This window comes from Myotis yumanensis, unplaced genomic scaffold (genome assembly GCF_028538775.1).
Source record: "Myotis yumanensis isolate MYYU_CA2020_CCGP unplaced genomic scaffold, mMyoYum1.0.hap1 SCAF_10, whole genome shotgun sequence".
NCBI classification, from domain to species: Eukaryota; Metazoa; Chordata; class Mammalia; order Chiroptera; family Vespertilionidae; genus Myotis; species Myotis yumanensis.
In genome coordinates, this window is record NW_027223761.1 from 45,011,122 (window position 1) to 45,028,620 (window position 17,499).

At 53.6% G+C, this 17,499-nt stretch overlaps 1 protein-coding gene across 5 annotated transcripts in view; it reads right to left on the reverse strand.

Moving 5' to 3' along the window:
• The window catches only part of ARRB1 (arrestin beta 1), a 77,697-nt gene that overhangs the window by 14,710 nt on the left and 45,488 nt on the right, over positions 1–17,499 (reverse strand). For 4 of the 5 annotated variants that reach the window (XM_070425631.1, XM_070425634.1, XM_070425629.1 and 1 more), the window contains exons 2-8: positions 9,657–9,687; positions 7,841–7,901; positions 4,970–5,014; positions 4,089–4,285; positions 3,331–3,390; positions 2,716–2,783; positions 510–645 (exon numbers count right to left, since the gene is read on the reverse strand). In XM_070425631.1, coding sequence (XP_070281732.1) covers positions 510–645; positions 2,716–2,783; positions 3,331–3,390; positions 4,089–4,285; positions 4,970–5,014; positions 7,841–7,901; positions 9,657–9,687 — 598 coding nt within the window. Of the gene's footprint in view, positions 1–509; positions 646–2,715; positions 2,784–3,330; positions 3,391–4,088; positions 4,286–4,969; positions 5,015–7,840; positions 7,902–9,656; positions 9,688–12,713; positions 12,949–17,499 lie in introns of those variants that run through there. The other variant, XM_070425632.1, reaches the window with a different exon arrangement.

Below are 17,499 nucleotides of genomic sequence, written 5' to 3' on the forward strand. Positions count from 1 at the left end.
GCCTCCGCTTACCCCTCTGGACAATGGGGGAGCTGGACTAGGTGATGGCGCCTGGAATTTTAGACACAGGAGCATCTAGAAGAAGCAGGAATGAGGTGGGGAAGGGTTGGGAGCCCCGAGGAGCCGCTCTGAATCCTTAGGGAAGGACCTCAACGTGAATCTTGCCCCAGGAACTTGCCTTCAGCTGTTCTCAGACAGAAGGAGGGATGGTCGCAGCTCAAGGGTGGATGGGGGTGTGGGGAGATGACCAGGACCCGGACCCTTTGGGAGGTACCCTGATTCCTGAAGTCAATCACACCCTTCAGGCTCATGCCCTCTTCTGCCAGCCCTTAGGTCCCAGGAGGTTTCCCCAAACCCCCAGTGGAAATCTCAGGCCCCCTGCACCCTGTGCTCCTGGAGTTGGGGGTAGAAGCTCCTATGGAGGAGTCCTGCAGCCATGAAAGAGCTGGTATCTGAGGCTCCAGCTCTCTTCCCTCCCCGCCCCCCACCCCCAAGTCTGAGCCGCCTACCTCCTTATCCAGGGAGGCCTCTAGATGCAGGGGCTTGTCCGACATGAGGAACTGCCTGGTGGTCTCGGCTGTGGGCTGGGGGCCAGGCCTCTCCGGGGCATACTGAACCTTCCTGATAACCAGGCGCACAGAATTCCTAGTGGAGAAGGCAGAGCGAATGATGACCAGAGTCCCCTGCCTCCATCCCCTTTCCTTGCAATCCTCACATCCTTCTCCTGCTCAAGAGACTGCCATCGCTCCCCACGGCCTTAGACTTCAGTCCAAACTGCAGAGATTGGCATGGGAGCCTTGTCACCATCTGGCCCTCCTCCATCTGTCCCAGCCACCCCCACCTCCTCACTATCATCCTGGATGCTCTATCTAGTCCTTTCTCTGAAGCTTCACTTGCACTGGGGCCCCACCTATAATACCCTCTTTCCACTGCTTCTGCCCTCGTTTGCTTTCTTCTTCAAGGCCCAGCTAAATGCCTCCTCTTCCAGGAAGCCTTCCTGGATCTACCCACTTGGATCTTTTCGTGGTCTGAACTCCCACAACATCGGAGCCGAACCACCCCATGGCAGCACGTCATGTGGGTTTGTGTCTTGGTAGCACTTCCTGCATCCCTTATGTCATCTGATAGTGTAAGCTCCTTAAAGACAGAAATGTTTGTCTAAGTCGCTCACTGCTGTATTCTCAGCACCGGCGACAGTGTCTGCCATTTAACAAATGCCTGCTAACTATCTATTAAATAAAAATATGCCGGGAACATGGACCCTGTGAAGAAATGGGGCCTTGAAGAGGGGGCGGGGTCAGTGACGGGGCATGGACTGTCAGGGGGTGCAGGCCAGGAAAGAGGAGAAAGACTCAGTGCGGGAAAGGAGGCCCAGAGACACGATGGGGCTCGATGAAGGTGACTGGGGCTCAGGGTGGAACAAGGACAGGGAGGACAGGGGCCTCGGTGAGGCAGTCTCCATGACATGTTAGGTATGCTGGCCTTCCCATTTCTCAGATAAGCCACCTCCATTCCCTGGAGCCAGACAGCCAGCCTTAAAGTCCTCACTCTCCCCTTGCTAGCTATGACCTTAGTAAACTACCCTCTGTGTCTCAGTTCCTCATCTGTAAAACAGTAACAGTAGCAGGACCAGCCTCTTAGGGTAGCTATGAGGCTTAAATTAGTTCGTGCATGCCCATCACTGTGAATACTGTCCGGCACTTAATAAATCTTCCATAAATGATAGCTGCTATATCATTATCAGTAGTAACTCTGGCCAGGACTTAAAGTGCCCCATTGATGGTGAGGTGAGGGCAGTGGCTCTCAATGCTGCTCCTCTTTCTTGCTCTGATCAGGCTCCATCCAAAAATCCACAACCCCCCTCCTTTTCTCTGGGGACAGAAAAGTAAGGAAGAAATTCCCCTTTCTCCCCCCAACACACACTCACACACACACACACACACACACACACACACACACTCACACACACACACAAGCTGCCCAGGCAGGAGATGCCTGCAATACACATATAGCCACCAGGTGGCGCACTCAGCCCACTCCCTGAGAGGTTGCAGTGCCGTCAGCCCGCCTCCTGTAGGAAATGTCCCAGGCAGGGTGCATCTGAGTCAGAGCCAGCTGTTTGGGGCTGCCAGCCTGGGCTCTCTGTCTGCCCAGGTTGTGCCTCTCCAGGAGAATACATCCCTCTCTGAGACATGAGCTGCCCTCCCCTGCCTTTTCCCCTGGGTGCATTCACTTTCTCCACTTCCCTCCCTTGCTTAGCCGCCTCCATGGACACCCACCACCACCACCACCTGCTGCTGGTGGCCTCCCAGGAGGAGAATTGGGAATGGGGCCTAGGATGGCCTGGGAATAACTAAGCTCACTATTTAAAACAGTCTGGATGTCAGGGGTTTTCCAAAACAAAGTAAAAAAATAAATAAATAAAATCTGGAGGGGACGAGACTAGAGGCAGGGAGATGGAGGAAGCAGGTACAATGGTGTAAAGAAAAAAAATGCCGAGGCCTGAGCCAGGGCAATGGAGCCACCTCCTCCAGGAAGCCCTCCATGACCTGCCGGCCTTCCAGAGTGCCCTTCTCAGAGCTCCCACAGCTGGAATGTGTGGCCCCTCCCAACACTTCCAGGTATTGTGACTTATCTCTTCTGACTCTCCAGCCGGCCTCCCTCCCTCTGCCAGCAGGCAGCCCACACCCCCGCCGGAAGCTGCGCCCTCCTCACCGCTTGTGGATCTTCTCCTCCAGGTTCTCTGCACAGAAGGCTTTGACTTCATAGTCCACACCACAGGCCTGTGGGGAAGGGGTCACTGACCACAGGGCCTTGGAGCGTGCGGGGTCCCAAGAGCATGGCCAGCCACCCTCTCGTTTTACAAAGGAGGGTGCTGGGACGGAAGCCCAAGCTCCCACAGCCCCACAGCCCCTTGGTCTGACTCGAGAGCCCTGTGCTCAGCCCCAGGGCTGTGCTGCCTCCTTCTGTGGCTGCCATCTGACCTTCTCACGGAGCTGTTCCCCAGCTCCCCCAATACAGGGCATCCCCAAGCACCCTCACTGGGCTCTGTTCTGCAGACTCCTGCCTCGCCTGGGTGGCCATCCTCACCAGGACAGCTGCCCAGACATACAACAGGCACCTCAGCAGCCCGGTGGGGAGCACCTCCTGGCTGCAGGCAGGGCACTGGGTGCTGTGCTTCCGCGTCTCACTCCACCCTCCCAACCACACAAGGAGGCATATCCTGTTATCTTCCTTTTGCAGATGAGGAAACGGGCTCAGAGATCTGGGGCCTGGGACACTTCTGGTGTCACTTCCCTCTAGAGAGATGCTCCCTCGGGGGTGGCCCACCTTCCCTGTGTCTTCAGGCCCCGGCTGCAACGTCACCGAGCATGGGAGGTTCGGAGGGATCTGTTAAGAGGACAGACAGAATGAGCCTCCTGTCGCATTCCCCACTTCCCTCCCCAGGTGCCCCACCCCCACCCACATGCATCAGACCAGGGGCCCCTACAGACAGGCATGTCTCTTCCATCAGACCAGGGGCTCCAGGGGACAGACGGTGTCTCCCCCATCAGACCTCCGCCTCCCCAAGCCACACCCCAAGGGGGCCAAAGGCCCCTCCGGCAAAGCCAAGGACTTCAGTGTTTGGTTTGTTCTAAAGGGTTCAGCCTAGCCCGGTCTTCAGAGAACTGCAGAGAAAGACTTTTCCAGGATGTCGCTGTGGTGGGCAGAATAATGGCCCCAAAAATGCCTCATCCCAATCCCCCAGACCTGTGCCTTTGGTACCTTACACGGCAAAAGGGCCTTTAAGGATGTGGTTAAGCTAAGGATCTGGGGCCAGAGTGCTTAACGGTGAAAGCAGGAAGCAGAAGAGTCGGTCAGCATCAGTGATGGGATGTGAGACTGGAGGGTGGGGGTGTCTGGGGAGTGGCTCGGAGGTAGGGGTGACGCCCCTGGCAGAGAAGAGACATGACAGTGCACCGGGTCCCAACCTAACCTGGGGAACTACTGACATGGAGCTGCTGCCCCAGCTGCCCACGGGGCACCGCCCAGAGGGCTCCCTACAGGTGGTGCTTCTGAACGGGCCCCAGGGGCTGGCGGTCCCTGACCTCGAAGGTGAACGGGTAGGCATGCTCGCCCAACTTCTTGATGAGGCGCTCCTGCAGCCGGGTCAGCGGCTTCTTGTCCTCGGGGGCCGGCGGGAAGGACTGCACGTTGGCCACAAACAGGTCCTTGCGGAAGGTCAGGCCCAGAACGTCCAGGTCTTCCCGGCCATAGCGGAAGGCGCAGGTCAGGGTCACGTAGACTGTGGGAGCAGGGGGCACTGAGGAGGTGGCCGGGAGGGCAGCAAACAGGCCCCACGGCAGCAGCTGTCGCCCTGAGACCGAGACAACTGGAGGCCACAGGTCTGTCCTCAAGTTCCCGTGGGGAGGGCCGCACTGCCCTGGGGACAGGGGCATTGGGGGCCTGGAAGCGGGGCACCTGGAGGAGGTGGGGGCCGATGACTGGATCGGTTCTGTCCTCCACCCCAACCCAACGCCAGCCCAGGGCGTGTGATGGGCACAGGTGGGGAGTGCAGAGGAGGGGAAACAAGTGGGGGGTGGTATCCAGAAGGCATGGGGTCCCCCAGCCTAACCTCCGCCTCCTGTCTTCCTGCTCACCTTGGACACCCCTTCACCTCCCCAGCAATCAGCTTGCTCTTCCATAAAATGACTAACTTCTGCCCTGTTTGCAACGCATCCTTTGCGATCCTCGTGGTGTATTGATGTGCAAGTGCTCAGGGCATTGAAGTGGCTCTCCCACGGGCATGGGGCAGGGCAGTTGAGGGAAGGATGGGGGGGGGGGGGGATATGGGCGGGGAGAGGCAGTATCATTGGCTGCTGTCCCGCCTGGGAGTCAGGGAGGCCCTGACTGGAGGCTGTGGGGCTGGGGGAAAGGAGGCCACTGGATAGGCTGCGGGGGCGGGGGGGGGGGGGGGCGCGACCCTCACCTCTCCGCTCCTTGAGGTACTCGGGATCCACCAGGACCACACCATCTGAGGAAGGACAGCGAGTTGAGCAGACCCTCCCAATATGACCTCTCCAACTCCTAAGCCCCCAACACCAAGCCAAACCCAAGCCCAGACCCAAGCATTGGTCTGTCCAAAAGCAGCATGAGAGAGGGACGCCAGCGCCGAGGGATGGCACTGCCCTGCCCACCTCCCGCCCAGGCTGGCCCTACAGACCCCGCTGGGGGCTCTGCCGGTCAGCCTCTCTGTTTGTTCATCTGCTGAAATAACCACCTGGTCCGGAGCCCCTGTTCCAGGGTATCATTGGGGATTTAGGAGTTGTGGGTTGCAGGAAGGCTGTGGGTACAGCTTCCCTGTATTCTGAACCCCTCCCTCCGCAGGCTCTGGGAAGCCCCATGATCAAACCCATGGCTACCTCCGCTGGGAAGCATGAATATTCTCACTGAGCAGCCAAATGAGGCAAAAATGGCCTCCTATTCGTTCCGGTCAGGCTTTGCCATGAAACGAGTCCTGCATCAAACTTATGAACAATTTTAGGCTTTCGGAGCTTCTTGGGTCTGGGATTTGCAGATCAGGTTTGTGATCCTATTGCACCTGCCCCCTAGGGCTCCTGTAGGACTTGATGAGTTAATACGCAGAGAGCACTAACCGGGGCCTGGCATGGGTGACACGGCGGAGAATGTCCCAAGGCCTGGCCTTGCGAGTGTAGAGCCCAGCCAGACACAAAGGACATCGTCTCTGCCCAGAACCCCCTGGAGGCCTCACATCCCCCAGTCACCTCTGGCCGAACTCGACCCAGCTAAAGGCATTGAACAAGCAAAAGTCTCATTCTGCCCACACCCTAACCTGCCCCACCCCCACCCCCACCCCACCTCCCGCTGCCCCCACAGCGGCCCCTCAGGGACTCTGAGAGTGAGTGCCCACATCTGGAAGTGAGTGTCCAGAGGGCCTATCCCAGTGCTGGGCAGGTCCAAGGGACAGCTGGCCCGGGAGTGCCCGCCCCTTCCCAGAGCCTGCCCTGCATCTTCCCTCCTTTTACTGAGGGCGTTCCTAGGTGCCCGGGCACCAGGGCCTCAGTGGCCCATCGGTGCAGAGGGCATCCCAGTGAGGGCACTCCTTCCAGCCAGGCGTCAGGGAAGGCTCTCCGGGGACAAAAGCTGTAACCAGGTCTTAAAGGGCAAGTAAGGGTCAGCAAGAGATGGCCAAGGGGCACTGCAAGGCAGTTCTCTGGGACCCCAGGGCCCAGCACAGGGCCTGCATGAAGCCGGTGCCCTCGCGAACACTTGCTACACGGCTCTCGGGGTGCCCGGCGTGCTGCGCAGCTGGTCCCTCCTGCTGCCGCCCCTCCCCCAGGCTCTGTGCCACCTCTGCTGCCCTCCCTAATCGGCCACTGGGTTGGAAGCTGCGCCTTGACGCAGGGCACAGGTGAACACTGGGGTGCTTGCCCACGTCCTCCAAGGGACCAGTTCAGGAAGGAGATGCAAATGGCAGGGGGGACACTGAGCTTCGCAGGACATAAACAGCGTCCCCAGACAGCGTGGGGAAGAGGAGCGGGGGCCTCCTGCTCTGGGCAGGAAGGGGGGGACCTGGACCGGAGCTGACCACTCTGTAGCCTTGAGGCTCTGCTCACAGCTCTTCTGACCCAGGGACCCCCCGGTCTCCTGCCCTCACGTCACAGGGTCTTCCCCTCAGAGAGCTGAGGCCTGCTCTGTGCTCGGCTCCCCTCTGGACTCCGTCACCACAGTCAGCTCGCTCCGGCCCTCCTGGCCCAGAACAGCCTCCAGGGATGTGAAGACAGAGGCCTCGGTCTCCGAATTTCCCCCCAAACAACACATCCCCGTTTCTTCACCTGGACTTGGTCTCATGCAATTTCCAGTGCCCATCCTTCCAACCTGTCACCGCCACCTGCCTCACTTTCATTTGTTCATGTTTTTCTTCAAAAATATCATTTAACCTCTCTGGGCCTCACTGGCCCCATATAGACAATAGGAGTAATGTTGGGCCTCCCTCCCTCCCGCCAACAGTTATGGGAAGGCAATGAGGTGAAAGCTCTGGCTCTTAGAAACCTAACCAGGGGTCACTGTGCCTCCCCAGGGGACACTTAGCCATATCTAAAAACACGTTCTGTCATCCTCGGCCGGGGTGCTCCTGGGGTCTAAGGGGGAGAGGCCAGGGATACTGCTAAATATCCCACCATGCACTGGGCAGCCTCAGCAACAGAGTCTCATCCAACCTAAAATGCCACGAGTGCAGAGGCCGAGAAACCCTGACCTAGAATAAGACTTTGGAAGGCGTCTCAGGCTCCGGGAGGACCTGTGAGTCTGTCGGTGAGAACAGTCTCCGTTTCAGAAGCCCCACGGTTTTCCCTCCGTCTCCCAGCCCTCGCCACCAGGAGGCAGCAGAGCAACGGTTCTGTAGAGCCAGTCTGTGGGGTTTGAGCCCAGGGTCCTTGACCTACAAGCTCTGTGACCTGGAGGGAGTCACCTAACCTCTCTGGGCCTTGTCCCCTTGTCTGTAAAGCAGGGATAATAGCAGGAGCTACTCCTGGTGTCTGGCAGAAGCCTTACAGAACGGGGAGGCTGCTGTCCTCCTCCTCCTCCTCCTCATCCTGCCTTATCATCAGGATGCCTTCCCTGCTTCTCACCTCAGTCCTTCCCACACGGCCCTCAGCTAAGGGGAAAGCAGCTGCTCAGTAAGTGTTTTCCGACGGATGCAGGAAGCTTCTCACGCCCCATTCTTGGCACCAGAGGTCTGAGGGCTGCTATTGGGCTGCGTGAACACACACTTCTCTGGAAGGGGCCTGGCCAGGCCCACTTCCCCCACTGCCTTCCTCCCTGGCCCCCAAGGACTCACCCACAGGGTCCACGAGGTCGACGTGGTCCACAAAGTCCCGCTTCCCCAGGTAGACGGTGAGCTGGGGAGGAGAGGCACAAGGTTGCGTTAGCAGCTGTGGGCCCGAGAACACAATCCTGAAAAACCACTGGCCTCGCCCTGGAGAAAACCTTGGGAGCTGCCCTTGAAATGCCTAGAGCCCTAGGCCCATCCCTGACCCGCACTGAAATCCTGATTGGCCTTGGGCGTGAGCCCCGGCCCCGATACTAAGAATAGCAAACCCTGGTGCAGTTTTGAAAGCACCTATTCATCCCCAACTCCTGTGAAGAAATTGCTGTTGTTTCCATTCTACAGATGAGGACACTGAGCTCTGGAGATCTCTCTCCCAGCCCCACTGAGGGTGCAGCCGCTGCCGCGGCAGAGGTCTGCGAGGTGGGAGTCCTGGCGCATCTCCGAGAGGCCAGGGAAACCCGGAGCAGGGATGCCGGTGTGAAGCTCTGAACACTGCGTTCCGCACGGTCTGGCAGAAACCCACCCAGGCAAGGTATTGGAGCAGCGAGGAATCCGTAGCTGGTGCCCCCCTCGGCAGCCATCCTTCAGGGCAGACCCCGGGCTAGAATCCAGAGGGTCATCCTAGACACTTCCTCCTCCTCCACGACCCCTAAACCCTCACAGTGCACCCCCTCCTCTCTGTTCCCACAGCCACTCCTGCCTGGACTGTGTGCGCACCAGGGGCTCCGTGGTCTGCTGCCTGCAGCCTCACATCCCCTCCTTAGCCAGCCTGGCCCTCCTAAAATGCTAATCTAACGACGCTATTCCCCTCTGAAAACCCTTACTGGCTCCTCAGTGCCCAGAGGTAAGATGACAAATGGGTTTCATCCAAATGCCAGCTCTGATCGATGGGTAGGAGCGCCTGGGGCCCTGGGCTGAGACGGAATCTAGGCTGGAATCCTGGCTCAGCAGGAAAGGTGGCTGGTGGTGTCGGCTGCGCTAGCCCACGAGGTGCCATTCGCCAGCCAGGCGGAGTCCCAGCCACTAAGCCTGCCCCAGACTCCCCAGGACCCAGCCCTGCAGCCTCCCCCACCTCAGCTCCGGCTCCCTTGGCCTCCCTCTGGGCACTCAGATGCAACCGCCACGGTCCCCCCACACGCCCTATGATGTATGTGGGTGCCCAGATGCTCTCTGCACCCTGCCTTGCCTGGAAACACACCTCCTGGGGGCAGCCGGCCCTGACCACAGGGCTGGGTCCCGCAGCCCCTGGACGGCCCTTTATCTCCCATCTGCCACTTTAAATGGAAAGGATCACTTGTCATGTCTGCCTGCCCCATCTGGCTGTGGGTGGCTCAGGCTGTGCCTTATTTATCTCCATATACCCTCCCCAGCCCCGACCTGACATGAATGATGTCAGTAATATCTGTTTGCTGAACTGAGAGGAACGCAGGACAGAGCTGGGGGCCTGTGCGAAGAAAGGAAGCAGGGCAGGCGCGGGAGCTGCCCCTGTGAAAGAGATGACACGGTTCAGCAGAGAGAGGCTCCAGGGCCTCTCACACGGGGTGTGTGGAGGGGGTGGGGAGCAGTGCCCTGAGGCCCTGGGACTTACTCCAGTGACTGCATTCACGCTGAACTCTCTCTGTGGTTGGCTGCGTCTCCCCACCCCAGAGCAGGGGCTCCTGAGAGCCCAGGGGAGACTCCTGAGGAGACCCCTCCCGCTGTGGCGAAGGCTCCTAAGGGCCTCCGATGAGGGTGTGGGGGGTCCTGCATGGTCAGTAGACATGCCCAAGAGAGGACAAGAGTTTGGGGTCAGGGAGGAGCTGGGGTACAGCTGTTGCAGACTCACCTTTCCATTTGGGCTCGCCTTCTTGAACACCCTGTGGAGAGAAAGAGGGTTAGCATGTCGCACCCCGGGGAAGGCTGCGGCAGGACCGAGGACAGGGGGCCTGGAGCGGTTTTCAGGCACCGTATAAGCCTTGAGAGCCAGAACAGTGCCCAGCATAGTCAGGTCTCACCATCTCCACCCCCGCCCCCACCCGAACCACTGTTGCTGCCATGACAGCTCTCCCGGGCTCTGGCCAGGGCCCCTCAGTCTGTTCTTCAACCAGCAGGTGTAAGTCAGACCATGCCGCTCGCCCGCTCAAACTCCGCCCAGTTCACTCAGAGGACAAGTCTTGTCTGAGAGCCTGCCCTGCCTCCTTCACCTCCCAGCATCAACTCCCACTTCCCTCCCTCACTCCTCCAGCCACAGGGCCTCCTTGCTGTTCCTCCAACACACCAGGGTGGCTCCTGCCTCAGGGCCTTTGCTCTAGCAGTCCCCTCCCCTGGGGCACTCTCCCCCCATAGATCTGTGGACCAGCCTTAAGGGCCAGGTCTTCACCCTGTGCCCCCAACACTCCCGCTCCTTCTCTCACTCTGCTTTTCCTTTCTCCACAGCACTCTCTTCAACCTACTCCATAACTGCTGATTACACATATGCCTGTCTACTCTGCTAACGTGTCAGCTCCACCAGGGCTGGCATCTTTGTCTCTCTTCTTCACTGATGCGTCCCAAGTGCCTAGAAGAGTGCACCTAGTAGGTGTTAATAAATGTGTTAATGAATGGCAGGTAGCAAGGACCCAATAAATATGAGTTGAGTGGGTGAGTGAATGAACTAGTGAAGGAATTAGCTGAGCAACTGAGGCCCAGGAAAGGGAAGGGAGGTGCCATGGCCACACAGCAGAGCACTGGATATAGTCAGGCAGAGGCCTGGTCCCGGACTCCGCCAAGTGCTCACTCTGCCTTCCAGAGCACACTGCAGTCTGTGGCAGCTCCCCTGCCCTCTGCCCCACAGCTGGGTGTGGGAGCCTGAGACCCCCTCACATCTCCCCTATCATTGAGCCCCAGGAATGCTCAGAGTAATGTTGGGAGGGAGAGAAGAAAAGTGAAAGAGAGAGACAGAGACCCAGGAGATAAGAGAACATGTTGGAGGAGGGAGAGAGCAGGAGAGAGACATGGCCTGGCAGGTGTGAAAATAAAAGATGGAATTAGATCCCTAGCCAGTTTGGCTCAGTAGATAGAGCATCGGCCTATTGACTGAAGGGTCCCAGGTTCGATTCCAGTCAAGGGCACAGACCTCAGTTGCAACCTTGATCCCTGGCCCTGGCACATGCAGGAGGCAACCAATTGATGTGTCTCTCTCACATCAATGTTTCTCTCTCTCTCCCCCCTTTCCCTTCCATTATTTATAAAAGTCAATGGAAAATTATCCTTGGATGAGGATTTTCTTAAAAGATAGAATTAGAAATGAAAAAGCAAACAAAAAACAGAAAGAGGGAGAAAGAAACAGTCAGAAGCAGAGAGAGATGGAGAAGTCTCAGGGCCGTGGAGCAGGCCCGCATGCAGCCAAGAGGGATCGCACAGCCCAAATCCTTCCCCAGGAGCAGGAGGCCCAGCAGGCACCCAGGGCCAGGCAGGGTGAGGCCACCCTGTCACAGCAACAGTCATTCCTCCAAAAAGGCGAGTGGAAGGGGCTCTGTGTTGCCTCCATAGCCCCGCCCCCCACACCTACCCCTTATTCTGGGGCTCAAGGGACCACAGCTGAGTCTGAGCTTGGCTTGCAAGGAAGGGCCTGGCACACTCCTCCCCCACCTCCCCTAGGAGTTCTGAGCTTTTCTCCTCCTCATAAATATTTATCAGTATTTGGAGTGTGAAGATGCCACAGTCAGCTGGAGTGTAATAACTGCTAAAGTGATAAAAAGAAAAGAAAGAAATTCAGATCACATGGTTTGAATTAGCAGCTCCCAAGTTGGGCTGGACCTGCAGAGGGGACCAGAGATCCCTTAGAGGGACAGTGACATCCTGGGCACAGAAGGGGGCTGAGGGCCAGGCTGAGATAATAAAAAAGGGAGGAAGGGAGTTAGGAAGGAACTCGCATTTGCTAAGTGCCTAGTTAATTGTTTCTCCTAACAGTGCTGTAAAATGAGCATTATAACCTCTGTTTTATAGATAATAAACGAGGGGTGCAGAGAGATGTCCTAACTTGCCCAGGAACGCACAGCAAGCCAGGGGCTGTGTCAGGATCCAGACCCAGTTCTGCCTCTAGAAGCGGGTGCTTTCTATCAGCACTGCTGCTTTCTACAGCAGGTGCTTTTATCCAGATCAGAAGCAGAAAAGAGGGGAAATGAGGGCAGGAGAGGGGAGGGGAGAAATGAAAGGGCCAGTCACGGTGAGGGGGAGAAGGAGGGTGACCAGAGGCAGGAAGCATGGCCAGGGGTGGGGAATGCTCTGTCACTGACTCAGTCAGCCCCTGAGGCCACCTCCTCAGGGAGCTGGGCTGCTGATGGTTTCCTCAAACAACAGCAGCAGCTGCCCGTGACCTGAGAGCATGTTAAGGGCTAGTCACGTCTCGAAGTAGTCTTCCAGAAACACTGCTGAGCCCTCCACAATCCCATTTCCGAGATGAAAAAACCAAGGGTCAGACAGGTGAACTGAGGCTACGTTTCCACCCTGTCACACAACCAAACCCTCCCTGAAGCAACTCCACCAGCTTCCTGACCCCAATGGTGTCAGCAAACGGACCCCTGAGGGGTGCTTCCAGGTCCCGGGACCCCCACGTGTGCAGCACCACACAGAAGGCTTCTGCCCGTCCACTTTGAAGAGCAAACACAAACGCACAAGACTGTGGTCCAAGCCAAACTTCCAGACTGTGGGATGGCTGGGGCTGGCATACCCGCCCCCCGGCCCCCACCCCCGAGTCCCATCTATGCCCCACAAGCCTGGTTCTCAGAGTCCAAGCAGGGTCCCATACAGAACACACCAGGGGTGCTCTAGCTGACTAAGGCTCCTGGAGACAAGAAACAGAAACCCACCGAGGGTAGCTCTGGAAAAGGAGGAGGGGGTATAAGGAGACAAAAAATCTCACGGGAAGAATGCGCAGGCAGGATGCACTGGTGCTGGAGCCGGGACCAGGGAAGCCATCAGCCTCTCAGACGGTTGCTCTCTCTCTCCACCTCTCCCTCTGGGGCTGCATGTTCTCCCGGCTGCACTGCTCTCTGTGCGGCTGCTCCATTGTCTCTGTGGACCAACTCTCTCTGCTTACTCGGGGCTTTTCTGCTTTTCCATCATTTTTGGCTTGCATCTGGCTCTCACTCTGACCCTCTTCCTACTCTGCCTCTCACTCACTTCCCACTGTTAACTGCTGAATGGCCCAATTCCAATTCCCAGGAGAGAAATTTCATTGGCCAACTTTGGTCAGGTGTCCCATGCCCGGGCCAATCAGCTCTGCCTAGGGTGTGCCATATGGTCCATGAGGCATGGGCAGAAGAAAGTCGATAGAGCGATGTTTTTCAAACCAAGGATCACAACCCATTAGATGATAATGAAGTCAACTTAAAGGACTGCCACCAGCACTTTGCTATTGTTGGTTTAATGGAATAGAATATATAAGCATGAGGTACAGGTAGCAAGGGTATAGTAGATATTACTATATTTACCAATACTCTAACCCCCTCCAAATCCAGGCAAATTTCTCCAGTCCTATGAAGTCAGGCATGCCCGTGTGGCTTGCTTTAGCTAATGAAACAGGAGTAGACGTGTCATGTCTCATTTCTAGGCAGAGCATTAAGGGCTGGTGCGTGTCCACTGTATTCGTTTTTCTTGGAGGCAGGTCACCTCTCCCTGAACCAGGATGTTGGCTTCTCCAGATAGCCCCATTGCCCACCTGTTGATCAACTTTAAACTAATATTCTGCCGCTGTTCAGTGAACCACCAGTCCTCCCAGTGTCCATTTGTGCCTGTAGGAAGAGACCTGCACCATGAGGGACCCAAAACAAAGTACCTTCCATGATAGATTACCCAACAACTGAGAGTTTATAATCCCGTGTGGTACAGCCAAACAATGGAATGTTACATTGCCCGGAAATTGTGCTTGCATCTTTCATAACACAGGGAAATGCCTATGATAGAATATTAAGCATAATAAATCAGGATTCAAAATCATACATTTGTCATGAGCTCAATTTGTACTCAATAAATACAAAAAAAAGTTAAGATGGCAACACTCCTCAAATTGATCTACATAGTTAATGCAATCCCTATCAAAATCCCCACTGGCTTTTCTGCAGAAAGTGACAGGCTGATCATCAAATTCATATGGAAATACAAATGACCCAGAATAGCCAAAAGAAAAGAAAAGAAAAGAAAATTTTGAAAAAGAAAAATAGAACAAAGTTGTAGGATTCTCACTCCTGAATTCACAGTTTACTACAAGGCTATAGTAATCAAGACTTTCTGATACTTCCATAAAGATAGACATAGATCAATGGAACAGAATTGAGAGACCAGAAATAAACCATGTATTTATAGTCGATTGATTTTTGACAAGGGAGCCAAGACAAGTCAACGGGGAAAAAACAGTCTCTTCAGTAAGTGATGCTGGGACAACTGGATATCCACAGGCAAAAGAATAAAGTTAGACTCACTAGCTCACATTGTGTACAAAAATGAATTAAAAATGGATCAAAGACCCAATGTAAGAGCTACAACTATAAAACTCTTAGAAGAAAACATGACCTTGAATCAGGCAATGCTTTCTTAGATCTGACACCAAAATCACAGGCAATTAAAGAAAAAATATATAAAATTGACTTCATCAAAATTAAACACTTTTGAGCTCCAAAGGTCACTGTCAAGAAAGTGAAAAGACAATCCACAGAATGGAGAAAATGTTTTCAAATCATGTATCTGATCAAAGTCTAGTATCCAGGATATATAAAGACCTTATTTCAATTCAATAATAAACAAGCAAATAACCCAATTAGAAATGGACAATGGATTTGAATAGACATCTCTCCAAAGAAGATATACATGTGGCCAATAAGCACCTGAAATGTTCTTCAACATCATTAGTCATTGAGGAAATGCAAATGAAAGCCACAGTGAGATACTTCATATCCACTAGAATAGCTATAATTAAAAGAAGGATAGCCCTAGCTGATTTGGCTCAGAGGATAGAGCATTGGCTTATGGACTGAAGGGTCCTGGGTTTGATTCCAGTCAAGGGCACATGCTCGGGTTGCACACTGGATCCCCAGTGGGGGGCATGCAGGAGGCAGCCATTCTCGCTCATCATTGATGTTTCTCTCTCTCCCTTATCCCTTCCTCTCTGAAATCAATATATATATATATATATATATATATATTTTTTTTTTTTTTTTAAAGGATAATATCAAGTGTTGTCAAGGATGCGGAGAAACTAGAACCCTCATATATTGCTGGTGGTAATGTAATGTGGTGGAGTCACTTTGGAAAACAGTTTGGCATTTCCTCTAAAAGTTAGGCATAGAGTTAACCTATGACCCATCAATTCCATTCCTGGTATACACCCAAGAGAACTGAAAACAGATGTCCACACAAAAATGTGTACATAAATGTTCTTAGCAGCATTATCCATAATAGTCATAAAAGATAAAACAAATATCAATCAATTGATGAATGTATTTTTAAATGTGATATATACATACAATCATATTCAGCCACAAAAAGATATGAAGTGCTGATTCATGCAACAACATGGGCGAACCTTGAACATTTTAAGTGAAGGAAGCTCGTCACGAAAGACCATACACTGTTTGATTCCATTTATCTGAAATGTCCAGAATAGGAAAGTACATAGAGACAAAAGGTGGATTGGTGCTTGCCAGGGGCTGGCGCGGGGGGAATAAGAAGTGATTGCTGAAGGAGAGGAGCTCCTCTCAGGGCTGATGAAAAAGTTCTGGATTAGACAGTGTGATGGCTGTACAACCTGTGAACAAGCTAAAACTGGGACTATTATGGTATTTTGCACTAAAATTGTGACTATTATGGTATGTAAATTATATCTCAATTTTATTTTATTTTTTAAATATTTTTTTTATTGATTTCAGAGAGGAAGAGAGAGGGAGAGATGGAAACATCGATGATGAGAGAGAATCATTGATCAGCTGCCTCCCGCACACCCCCTACTGGGATCCAGTGCGCAACCTGGGCATGTGCCCTTGACAGATAGAACCAAGTACCCTTCAGTCCACAGGCCGCTTTATCCACTGAGCCAAACCAGCCAGGGATTATCTAAATTTCAAAAATAAAACTAAAAACAATCCCCCCCCCCCCGGCCCCGCCAAAAAAAAAAAAAAAGTGAAAGGAAAGGGCATATGCTTAAATATTAACAGAGGTTGAGACTCCCTCCACCCACCCACCTACTTCTTTATATCTCTTATTTTTCCACTTTGTACAATAAACATAAATTACTTTATAAAGTTGCCAGGACTTCCCTAACAAGATAGATCTCCAGTGCTGGAGAAAAGAGAGTCTGGAAAAAATACTGTAAGGAAAGTAGAGACATGGACCCTATGACTCCAAATCCTTTGAAGTTAGACTGTGGTTCTGCAATTTTACAATCCAGAGACCACATCCCTCTGATCCCTCCCCAGGCCTGCAGTGCCAGTGATTAGAACTCCTGTGCTGTGTCGTCTGCTCAGCCATCCCCTTTTCCAGGCAGCCTTCCCTGAGTCCCCTCAAGACTGGATTAGACCCTCCCAACTCCCACACCCACGTGCCCCCGGGTCACAGCATTTCCCACACTTTGTAATGGTCTGTTTACCCACCCTCTGCTTCACTTATATCACTTCAATGAGAACAGAGATTTTATTTGCGTTATTGACACTGACCCCTGGGGTATAGCACCATGCCTGGGGCACACTAGGTACTCAATACATAAATACAGGTTTAATGTTGTTGAATGAATGGTCTAAGAGAGAATCAGTCAAAAGTGAGTATGGATGAAGTTTAAATAGATGGTGGTTGGTAATGATCCTTTTCTCTAGGCGAGTGGACTCCAGGGAGCTCAACTGTCTATGGTTCCCGTTGGCTCTCAGGATCAATAAACACTGGGCTCAGAAAATGCTTCATAGGGACAGAGTCCCAGACACCATCAGCTGAGGCAGGAATATAACTGATACACCCAGCACAGGCGTCGACTCAGCTTTGACCAAAGGCTCTCCCACTTACTATTTGCTTATCCACATTCACACTGGCCCTACCACGGCCAGGCTCTGGGGGAGCATTAAGGCAAGCAATCATGGTCCCCGCTGACAACAGACCAAGTTAGACACCCACTAAGCTCCACATTCTCCGTGCATTAAGTTCTCCCTATGAGCGAGGTGCCGTTACATATGCACTTCACACACGTTAGGATCTTATATTATTCCACCTAAATATTCCCATTTTTTCAGAGGAGAAACCTGAGACTCGGCGAACCTAAATAACTCAACAAAGTCATCAAGCCAGCATCAGGAGAGCAACCCCATGAACGGGCCACGTATGGGAAATTATTTAGACAAAACATGTCTGAATATCAGAAGACTCATCCTGGGGCAGCTATCCGTGAATGCGGAGTCCCCATCAGCGACTTGAGAGGGCATTGCTAACAATTCATTCCTCTGTGAGCACTGGAAAATTCCTATTGGAGGAAACTGTTATATATTTTCCAACAGTGAATGTGGGAAGACCTTCAAATATTACTCAGTCTTCAGTCAACATCAGAACACTCCCCCAGTCCCTGCTCTAAGGGTGTCATAAATAGCAACGCCCTTATAAGGAGGTATTACTGTCATCCCCATTTCACAAATGAGAAAACTGAGGCAAAGAGCATCAAAGGTCACATTTGCCCA